The sequence below is a fragment of the Euwallacea fornicatus genome, chromosome 30 (assembly GCF_040115645.1).
Source record: "Euwallacea fornicatus isolate EFF26 chromosome 30, ASM4011564v1, whole genome shotgun sequence".
Classification (NCBI taxonomy): Eukaryota; Metazoa; Arthropoda; class Insecta; order Coleoptera; family Curculionidae; genus Euwallacea; species Euwallacea fornicatus.
In genome coordinates this window covers 2,526,786-2,538,395 of record NC_089570.1, presented here as the reverse complement: position 1 = coordinate 2,538,395, position 11,610 = coordinate 2,526,786, and the positions used below count along the sequence as shown (strand labels likewise).

Here is an 11,610-nt window from a genome sequence, read left to right as displayed (position 1 = left end):
TATACAGAATGTCCCAGTGAGAATTGTTCTACTTTTTGATACACCAACAAATATGCGCAATTCCAGCACTATTTATGACTACCGGGTAAAACTCAACTTAATAAACCATGATCAACTATGCGAGACTACTCAGTGAGTCTTATAGATGTTCCATGCATCGGCGTAGATCTGAAGGTTGACTTTCTGATTAGTCAATGGGGAAGTCGCGATCGTACTATTCAAATGTAACAATTTCGGCCGACAAAGAGCCAGAGATGAGACTTTTGACTTTAAAAGTTATATTAAATTAAGATCAAAACACTAAATTGTCAAGAAATTCGTTGATGTTTCTGGATTATTTGGTGAAGTAAATTCACTTGTTTAAATAAAATTTAAGAGAAACGTGCGTTTTCAGGTGGATCCTTTCGTCGGGAGTAACTTAAAATGATATGCTATTCCTTTATTCATCATAGAAATTTTGTACTGAAATGTTTTCAAACATTTTATTTTCTTAGAAAAATACTAAGCTAATACACGGAGTGTAACTATATATATGAACAAAGGGGTAAACTGTCTATCCCTACGTAATTCACGTAATTCACTAGTTTTAACAAATACACAAGGATTCGGCAACAATCCTCTGCAAGTGATCACTTGCACATGATATGCTGCTATTTTTTACGTTCATATTTGGTTGACTTAGTAAATACAAATAACAGGTAATAATAGCTACTAAAAGAAAACAATCCGAACATTTCTTCCGCTTCAGCAAAAGCATAACAAAACTGTACATCTGGTCAACCTTAATAGCTAAAACGTATAACCAAATAAAACTACTATCAGCAGTACAAATATATTCAAATAGGAATGCCACTATGTGTCTTAACACGTTTTTGTTGCGCATATCACATTACTTAATGAAAAAAAAAACTCAAATGTAACAGAACATCTCAAAGGTCTTCCTAATATGTGTAACATAATAAAATTAAATAAATGTAGGTATTTTAAATAAATAAATAAATAAACGGTCTTAACACCATAAAATATTTTTTATTTTTTTATAAAAGTGGAATTATAATACAAAAAATACAAAATATTGTTTTCTTTCACTTATTGGTGGTAACTCATATCATTATAACGGGCACATATCAGAAAATAAAAATAACTTATAAATTCATTCATTTCTACATATAACCAAAAAAATTAAATTTTTATGAAAACGGTACTTACCATTAAACGTCTAACTTATTAGTCACGTACCCGCGCGTTGAAATCATGTACCTACTTATGAATAGTACCACATTTCCTCTTTCGACTGGAACCAAATTAAGGCGGAACTAAAGACGTTTCGAGCTTCAGAACTTTGTGGACATTGTGGCGACCGTAACTTTTAAAATATGTTATATAGCGGCTTCTAATAAATTATAAACATTGTTAATGAAGTTCAAACGAGTGTCTTTCTGAGACACCAGTAGTTTGTTCTGACATCTTACACTTTTCATAGAAATCCGGCTTCAATTCAAAACGTTTTCGGTTTAATCCCGTCTCGGGTGTAATTGTTGAGATCGTAACTGGATTAAAGTAGCAGTGTAAAACGTCAAAGTTGTTAAGTAAAAAAAAAACTGCAATTTATTCCTAATTTAAATTAAACTACTCATTACGTCTCCAGAAAGTATTCGATATTCATGCGACCGTAAATATTTCTTCTCGTGAATAATTAAAGAAGTATTTTCTGTTATTTGCCTGTTGATCCCCACTTTATCTAATCAAAACCTCAGAAATTAAAGTTCACAGCACTCCAGAAGAACATAACTAATCTGAAACAATTTGTATTGACAAGAGTAACACCTAACTGTAACGGCCCTAAAATGGATGATCATTAATAGTGTGCATCCTCAGATCCTTGGGGTAATTGAAGCACATGTTACACAGTGAACAAATATAAAATTTGGTACCACTGCCAGTGGCGACCATCTGAGGGCTGGAACTAGACGTTTGATGGGCAGCGGCACTTTTAATTTGTTTCTGATGCACTTTCAAATGTGTAGTTAACGAATTTTGCTTATCAAACACCCTGTTACATTGGTGGCACTCAAACTCAGTTTTCACATGTTCTTTATGGTGATTTTTAATGTGTGCGTTCAAGGTATCTTGCCTACTAAAACTGGAGGGACACCAATCGCATTGGAAGCGCACTTTCGAAGTCTGTTCTGCGACACTTTGGACGCTGTGAATTACAGGGGTCTGAATGTCGCCCTTTTCTTGCTTGATCTGCCTTTCCAGGAAGGCATGGAAGCGTTTGTGTTTCTCGTATTCATCTTGAGTGTTGAAATCTTGGTTACACGTTTCACACCTAGGAACTAACATTAAAGCGTCTAACTGTCGATGCTTTTCTAAAATATGGATTTGCAAGGCAGTTCCATTAGCTAACTCCATGAAGCACGTGGTACACTGAAACTCTGATAATTCCGCGGGCTCTTCTTTAAGTACTTTGGTGTTATTTATTTTTTTTAGTATCTTCTGCTTCCTAGCCAATTTCGACGCGACTTCCGCACTACGGATATTTTCTGAAGCAGTTGGTCCCATGCGTTTATGCCAACCAGTGTGACCCTGCAAGGCCCCTGCAGTTGGGAATCCTTTACCGCAAATTGCACATTTGAAGGGCTTGTCATCGTTAACTTTACCCACCCTCTCTTTGGTTCCTTTGGGTTTGGCACTCTCACCGTGTTCTGTGTGCAAGTGCTTCGTCAGTTCGTTCAAGTTTGCGAAAGACACTTTGCACCATTTACAAATATTCAAATCATTATTTTTAGCCCTTGGTTTCACTCTGTGTGTGTCTTTATGTTGATATAGCGCAGATCTGGAATTGTAACTGCTTTCACAAATATCGCAAGTATAAGTTATGACTTTCTGGCCCGTGGTACTGTTACCGGTGGCCCGAGAATCTTCTTCGCATTCTGACTCCTCGTTCGATATATCTTCGCTATGCTCTTCCTGCTTGTGTTTAGCTAATGCCGCAGTATTCTCTAAAGCTACGTGACAAAGGTCACAGTGTACTTTTCTGCTTCTTTTACTAGGGCTAGCCTTGTTAACAATACCGTGCGACTTCAAATGTTCCCTGAGCTTAAATTTCGTGGCAAACACCTTGAAACATCGCTTACAAGTGTGATATGACTCTTCATCGTCTACAAGCTTTGGTACCTCCACTTTGACTTTCTTGTCTTCTTTCTTCTTTTTGAGCTCGCCCAAGGTTACCCGTTCGTGCATCTGCGTGTGAAGGTACAATCCCGCAGGAGTGATACAAACTTTATCACAATATTCGCACTTTTTAGGAAATTCACTATTTGCCTTTTCCTCCTCGGTCATGTTCATTCGCTGGTGCCACGCCATGTGACTCTTGAAGGCCGCTCCGGTGGTACACATTTTATCGCAATTTTCACACTTTCTTGGGTACTGGGTCTGTCTCCAATACTCGGAACCATGTTTTTGTAATGCGTGCTCCCTCAAGGCCTTATTACTGGCAAAATTTATATCACATTTTTGGCAATATGGCTTCGGTTTTGATTTTGACGGTTTTTCTTCGACTGCGCTTTCTTCTTCTTTGGTGTCTTCCATCTCTTCCATGGAAATATTTGCATCGGATTGATTTTCTTGATCATGGTGTTCTTCGAGTTTATGGTTACGTAGTTCCTCGCCTGTGGTAAATGTAGCATCGCATAGTTCGCACATCTTCCCCCCGTCTTCGAGCAAGTCCTCTTCATCGGACGATGGGCTCATCATGGAAGACTTGTAAGCCTGCGTTTTAGAGTCTCTATAAACTTTCAAATTGAGATGAACGCTTCTGTGCTGCTCCAACTCGCTTTGGAATTGAAATTCTTTGTCGCATTCCGAGCATTGCAGAAGAGTGTGTTTCTCTAGGACATGTTGCTTCCACTTTGATACTGGGTACACTCCTCCGCAATCAGGACATGTGTATAAATCTTCGTTTTCCCCATCCATTTGCGGAACTTCCACTTCCTTCTTTTCTATGTGAGATTTATAATGTCTGACCATGTTATTTGCGTTTGAGTAAGCCTTCTTGCAAAGCGGACATCGAGTGGACGAGAAGGTGCCCCCTTCACTGGCAATGCGCAAATTATCCATGTGGACCATTTTTTTGACCAAACTTGTCGGGACGTCTTTGATATCTTGAGGAACTTCCTTATCGTATATTTGTACCATGATGGGTTCTTTTGAGGATTTCTTTCGTTCGCGCTTGCCCTCCACGACGTTAGCTTCATCGGCTTCTTTATATTTAAATGTTTGCGTTCTTGGGAGGTACTGGCTGTCTTGAAGCAAAATAAATCCCTCAGACGCGTCGTGAAGTTCCTGAGCGTGTTTCACAAATTCCTCTATAGTGGGAGTAGTGATGAAGCATATGTCGCAGTAATAGGATACAATGCATGACGTATAGCAGTGACTTTTATACTCATCTAAAGAATCAAAAACATAGCGACAAGAACAGTAAAACGGTGGTGGTCCGTATATGTGGTCTTCGTCGATGTGTCTGCAAAAGTCCTCGTGGAAGCTGAACATGAATTTGCAGCGATTGCACTTGAAATTTTGGTAAACTCTGGGTTTCACAAGGCATCTCCTTCTGAGGTTCGAAAGCTTTTTCAAGGTCTCCATTTGAGGCCGTTCGCACCGGGAGTAGTGTTTTGTGAAGGTGGACCTATCGGTGAGCGATATCATACAATTATAGCAAGTAAACAATGGGAACCAAATCCGCGTTTCTCTCAAATGTGACAAGAGATAACGTATTGTTTTGTGCTGCACGTTGTGGCAGGCACACTGAAGTGTTTGGAACATGGATACCATGGCTTTACACTTCTCTATGTAGCTCAGTTCAATTTTCGACAAAGGCTCTGATTCAATAAGGGTAGCGTCCTTTTGAAGAAGTTTCAAACCTGCGGCGAATTGAATTTTCTTTTCGTCGATTTCCGATTTTTGAATTATTTTTTTAGAAGCGTCTCCTTCGTCATTTACTGGTTTCTCGCCGATGGAGTCTTGCACCTTAAGTCTCTCATCAACGGATTTCTCTTTGATGTCGTCCACGTTATCAACTTCTTTCTCGTTGTCCTCTTCTATGGCATCTGATTTAAATTGCGTCCAATCATTTAAGCCGGCATTTACGCTAGAATTGGCTTCGTTTCTAATTTCAGCTTCGGCGTTATCCGAATTGCTCGCAGCATTCTCCAAGTCTTCGGACGGGTCAACCTTGAAATCTTTTTGATGGCTACTAACGGACTCGGACATCTCGCTGATGTTTGGTTTAATCGCATCGCCGACGGGCGATTTCCTGATTTCAGCCATTTGAAATCTCCTGTCCTTTTTCATGTGCAACATATTTTGATGCCGTCGCATGTTCAGAGAATTGCCGAACATTTTACCGCAGTCGGGGCACCGCCGATCGTCTGCAACATTATCCACTTTACCAACTGCAATGAAATTTTGAAGTCTTACCCTTACCGTCTGTCTCAACGTCGTCGATATCCATCTCACCTGCGTAGGACATTTGATTGCCGTCCGAATTATAAGAACTGGAGATGTCCATATCGTTGAAGTGGTCTTCTTCGTAGCTCAGTTCCACTTTAATCGGCATCAGCGAATGCTCATTGGAATCCAGAGGTTCCGGTTTAATGCTCAAGGCCTTGAAATATAGTTTTTTTTAAGACAACTTTTCGCGGAGTGACGGAGACCAACATACAGTTTCGTGGACGTCCGTCCAATTAGCCTGCTTAGAAATATTCAACCAATCTGTTAGTTTGGCCTGGTTGCTATGGCACTGTTTCTTGTATGCGAACCAAGTGTCCAGTCTGATGATGCAGTCGTTGCAGATCATTGTTGAGATCTTGTCTCGTCGGCTCACCTGCAAAGGACAACAGTGCAAGGAAAGTTGAGTGAGGGTGAACAAGACGAGCTAATTTCAGTATTTACATAAACAAGTGTGTTTCGTCAATCGTCTGCTTTCAGGACGTAAACCGAAATATTTCGGACGCGAAGTCGCAGTTCGCTTTACTTTGAATTACTTGTCATTATGGGGCATTCGAAGCGAATATTTTCGCAGTTAATTAACCGTACTGAAAATACACTTTCCTCGTAAGAGTACAGAACAATACCCCGTTCCGGCCAATGGACGGGATTTACAATATAATAGAGAAAAGTTTCGTCCGTTACATGTCCTAAAATGCAACCACCAGATCCTATTTCAAGCCAGTTCCTCGTCCTTTTCAAACCTGCCTCTTAGGACTGTAAAATTCAACTAAACACCCGAATATGTTCTTTAAGTGTGGGATTACTACCGTAACGTTCGAGAGAGGAATACATATGTAAACCAAGAAAATAAGCACCAGCGGTTTGTATGGTAAAAACGAAAGTAGGCACAAGATCGCACGAACGATGTTCCTGATCATTCATCTGAGAAGGCAATTCACTGAACGTTTCTGCTTCGTAGGGTCGATATCTGCTAAAAATGCAGTCAGCAGATTACACCAAAACAGTTTGCTTTCAGTTTGATTCGCAAAGAAAAAAAAATTCTTCTGAAGGACGTAACGCAATTCAAGATATTTAGTTATCGCTCTTAGAGTGCAGTAATGAAAACTATCGTTCGCTACACGTTCGAAATGTATTATTTCCGTAATCGTGTTTAATTGATATTTTCTCGGACGCATTTGCACGTGAACCAAAGCGGGAATCGGTAGCCACCATTAACCAGCCGAATTGTGTTGTAGACCTATTTTGAGATTTGAAGGGCACGGCAATGGGATCAGATAGTGAGTAAACTGATCGCGTTCATCGGGGCCAAATTTACCCCCCACAAAGAAAAAAAAAACAGAACGCGAAGCAAATAATTTTAAGTGAGTATGATCAAATGAGGCAGCTGATCAACCAAGTCAGGGAAAACGATAATTACGACAATGTACCCGTGTCACGTTAATGAGGAAGTAACGAAATATGTGGACACGTGTGCTTCTCTCTCCGTTTTTTACCGTCTGCAGGGAAAAATGCCTTAATGACCTCTACAAAATGTGGCAGGATGCCCATCCGCAAGACTTAGAATGAGAATGAAAAATTTCGTTATAATTGTGTACATAGAGCATTCAATCATTAATTAATTGTCGCAAGGTGCGACGTATCATGGAGACGTTTCAGGGAGCGATAATGCCCTGCGAAATAATCTAGAAAATGCTGATAGGCCCGTGGTCAAAACCGCACCACTTTCGATGTACAGAGTGGAAAAATTGCACGTTTTTTCTCACATTTTGTGTCCTTCTTCCAATCTCTCTCCTTTCAAAAAAGGTCAAAATGGTCGGTAGCCCCACACGTGATGTTATGTTTTTTTTTTATCATGTTTTTTTGATTGTGCTTTCTAAATATTTTTCGGAACACCCTGTATGAATTCTGATGCCAAACTTCAATTCGCTCTTGCACTATTTTCACATCTTTCACCGTTGCCGTAGGATTTGGAAAAATATCTACGAACGTAAAGGAGGGAAGAGAAAATAATCGTTTGGCTCAGTTACGGATTCTCTGAAGCAGTTCGTCACACTTAATCAAATTTCTCAAAATAAAAGCGAATCTAAGCGAAGACAAAATCATAAAAACTCCTGAAAATGCCCTTTATTAAATGTGAAACTTTGCCACCCTGTAAGCCGGCAAGGATGCGTTTTTCACCGCTGGTCTGTTAGAATTTTAAAAATATTTTGCAGGACACCATTGCCCTCTGAAGTATCTCCATAACGATGTGTTGGGCTCTGTGCATCGAACCGCCACTATTCAGATCTCACTTATCTTAAAGAGATACGAGGTCGATCAAATTAAGGCAGAATTACGTAGTCGAGTATACAGTTTTTGCTTCTACATCGAAAACGGCTTATTCTAAGTAATAAAATGGAAATTGAGCCTTTTTAAGCGTCCTTTTGATCAGCAACGTCGGTTTTCTCTTATTGCACCAAGTTTCCTAGTAAGATTTGCAACATTTTTGCTCACTGTACGAAAAAAGCTCAACTCTAGTTTTGAGTAAAAGACAGGATTGTGCCGCTATGCTTTACGATACAGTGAGGTATAGGAAATACCTATTGGCCACGACGTCATAGGTTTTCATCTCTGTTACCATGTTCATTCGAATGGACACCGAGTGAGATGCGATTTGTCATGTCACGGTCAGTCCTTGCTTCCTACGCCACGCGTTTACTTTAACGCGACTCGTTCTGTAAACCGTTCCATGCATATCAACGTGTTTGGCTTCGTAACGAGTTGACGATATGTTACGTGAATCCATAAGCCGGGATTTCCATTGCAAATTGTGCAGGAAATTACACCGTCTGCAAGAAGTAGTCTCAAGCTCGTCGTGGATTATCTAGTTTCTCCTACGGGACATTGGGCGAAGTTTTAAATGCTTACGGCAGATCTCCTGTATTTTAGCAGGAAATTTTACGTATTTCAAGAAGTGGGAGATGGGGCAAAAATTGCTTTGTCAGAAATAATAGTTCACAATAAGAAATTGGGGAAATCTCGAACGCAGGTCTTAGATCTCGAACGCAGGTCTTAGAACAGAGTGTGGAAAATAGTACGTTTAGTCTCTGAGAGAACAGTTCGTCTTCGTCGTCGTTTTCGCCTCGTTCGGTAATGTTCTCGAATGCAGAATATGATTTTTGAACAGTTCCACCGCCATTCACGATACAAAACAGTAATTAAATTGGTAATTAATTTAATTATCATTAACGCGCCGACCTCACTCGTGCCGTTATGCCCAAGCGGAGTACGGGTTCATTATGGGCGCCCAAGTGTACAGGACATTAACCAAAATGCCAACAATTCTCCCATGAGTGACGGGGTGCGTTCGCACCTCACTGATAAACTTTAATCTCTAGAGACGAAAATCAGTGTTCGGTTTCTAGAGATGAAAACGACGTTTTCGGTTAAAACACGAAGACAACGTCAGCATTTTCCTGGAAAAAAAAGATTTATATTTGAAATGTGCGTTAGTTTCGAAACACCCTTTACGTTGACCTCAATTGTGATTTGTAGGGAAATCGAAACTCATCAGAAATTCGCAGTTTACTAACTGAAATTCCGAATGAATGTCGGTGGCCAGGATGAGGCTCTTATTAGGGCCAATTCGGAATTAATAATAATTTGAGAATTAACGTGGCTTTCATTTCAGTTAAACGGTCCCCGTCTGTCTTCTCGGTCGGGCCACACATTTTATCTAAGTGAACGGTAGATCATGCCGTAATAATCGGCAAGAGACGAGGGGGGGACATGATAGGCCTGAATGTAGTATACGCTAAAGCGTGCCCATAGTAAAGGCTCTCGGGGAATGAGGCCGAGGTAAAAACGGAATAAGAACAAGTGGGATAATTGCTGGACCTGTGTAAACGTTTAATGGGGATCCCCTTAATTAAGATTTATGGCTCTGCCGTACGGGGATCCGGGGGCTCGAAAGTTTCTTTCCATTACCAGAAAACCGTAATTCACTCTCGTTATTTTAGTTTCACGTTAGAGTTCTCGGTAGCGCACCGGGGACGTCGTGCGACGAGGAAACGTCTAAATACAATTGCGACAATTGCAAAAGATCCGTTTCACATCGGACAAAGGACCGCACTTCAGGTCCTATTATTGCCATAATCGGTGGTTCCTCGTCATTTCTTTACGAGCAGCTAATGAAACGGAGAAGTGACATGCATAGCCGCAGTCCGACCATGATCAACTCTTTGCCTTTTTACATTTTATCATTATGCTGCACGGATAAGTGGCGATAGGGCTGTATTGCAGTGACCGACGTCGCAACTAAACCTTTTTTTATTTTCCCCCTTGAACGCCAAGCAACCGCAATTGCAAAAGCACTCCCAACACGGTGATAAGCTGGACGACGGCTCAGCGAACGGGCCATCCAGCTGCAGGACCTGAAGAGCATCCATCAAATCGAAATTAGAAAAAATTTTCATGGATGCTCATGGAAAATCATCGACATTTCACCATTCGAAGCGAAGAAAATCATGCCTGCACCACAGAGACGATTTACTGAAGTTTTAATGCTGCAGCTTCGTCAGCCATTATCGATACACCGTCGGTCGGCAACACCATCGCGTGGCGAGAACGAGACTCGGCTCGGCCAATAAGGTCGAGTTTGCGATGTTTCCACAGGAGTAGATCGCCTTTACGGAATCGATAACATGGTAATGGTTGCACTTTGATATGCAGCTTATTATTCCGAGTTGTTAATCAGAATTGATTGACAAAAATGCGGGATTAAGCTTACCTGGAGATGCAGCAACAGCTCTATCTTTTGAGGAAGCTTGTTCGGACCGAGGATTTCGTCGTATAGCGATTTTAGAGAGTCTTTCCTGTCCGACAGGCAGAGCCGACAAATGGCGTTGAGATCCATCGGTCTGGCCGTCGGTAGCGTGTCCATTTCCAACTCCTTACGGGGATAATTTCGTTGTAAAAACCAACAGTTTTGATGAAGATCGACAGACGAACAAATCCTCCAGGACCGCTACTGATGTGTCTTTTCTTGCAACCGATGGTCGACTACGTAATCACGTATCTTTACTTTCAACAATTCCGGCATTGGAATGCGTGTGTGTGGTGTGCAGTAAAGTTTCACTGTTTCTCGTTCCTTTGACGATGTTGATAACGACACACGAGGAGGCACTTTGGAAAATGAGATGATTAAAGAAGGCCTCTTGCACTATCCTCGATTTGAAAGAGAAACGACTTGGAATCCCGAGAATTGTTCAGTAACTGCGACGGACCAAGATTAGGAAGGACTTGACTGCCGGTCGGTGTCGGTGAAAACTGATGATGAAGCCGGGTGATTCGGCCTTGTTGACTGATTCGAAGCTGGGAGCTTTTGTGCGATGTTGGACTGGACTGAAGGGGGCTGGGGCTGAACTTGAACGTGCTGCATTTGATGCGTGGTCGGATGTATCCTCCGTATTTTCTGATGCCGTCCTCTTGTAGTTGCACAGGTGGGTATTATGGCGTCTCTGTAGTAGCCGTGCTTCAGGACGCATCACGCGAACAGACGTAACACTAACCCGGGAAAAACCTCAAGTGCAGGTTAATTCGACCAGAACTGCAGGGCATGATGAGGTAACAATCCATCTAAATTGAAATCGTCTTCGAACGTAGGTATCAAGATTCTTGAAAACACTCTGTATGCCATGAAGATGACGATCGCTCTTCCGGGTACTAGCGGGAAGGTACTGCACCTGGAAGCGGAAGGATAGTGAATTGAGAAGCGAACGGACCCCAGACGAAATTTCAACCGACTTTGGGGCAAATGAATTAAAGCTCGACCTTCGTAGACCTCGACAGGGTGCAATAACGCGTCGCAGTAAAAGGAAATGGGGCGCTCCCTTTCCATTTGACACAGTGAAGTACCATGAGCAGCTCACAATTAAGCAATCTGGCAATACTGCAAGCGCCATTCTTGAACTCGCCATCATTCGTGGCCTCCCGATAGAAGTTCTCAATAAGAGTAATAGTGACAGTAATTATATGTAAGTATGTTTAATATATAATCGATGTAATGTGCATGGTAAAGTTAAATGTAATTTTGTAATTTATTGCCCTCGAGTCCGA

At 41.3% G+C, this 11,610-nt stretch overlaps 1 protein-coding gene across 2 annotated transcripts; it reads right to left on the bottom strand.

The window, feature by feature from the left end:
• Window positions 1-424: 424 nt before the first annotated feature.
• On the bottom strand, window positions 425-11,298 carry LOC136347807 (zinc finger protein Xfin-like). 2 transcript variants are annotated; one of them, XM_066298113.1, is made up of 5 exons: window positions 11,064-11,128; window positions 10,283-11,012; window positions 5,726-5,887; window positions 5,488-5,668; window positions 425-5,432 (listed from the first exon to the last, which is right to left on the bottom strand). In XM_066298113.1, the coding sequence occupies exons 2-5, from the start codon at window positions 10,433-10,435 to the stop codon at window positions 1,843-1,845; spliced, it is 4,086 nt and encodes a 1,361-aa protein (XP_066154210.1). In that variant the 5' UTR covers window positions 10,436-11,012; window positions 11,064-11,128; the 3' UTR covers window positions 425-1,842. The 2 variants fall into 2 exon arrangements, with proteins under 2 accessions (XP_066154210.1, XP_066154209.1); XM_066298112.1 differs by having other exon boundaries at window positions 10,283-11,298.
• Window positions 11,299-11,610: the final 312 nt, after the last annotated feature.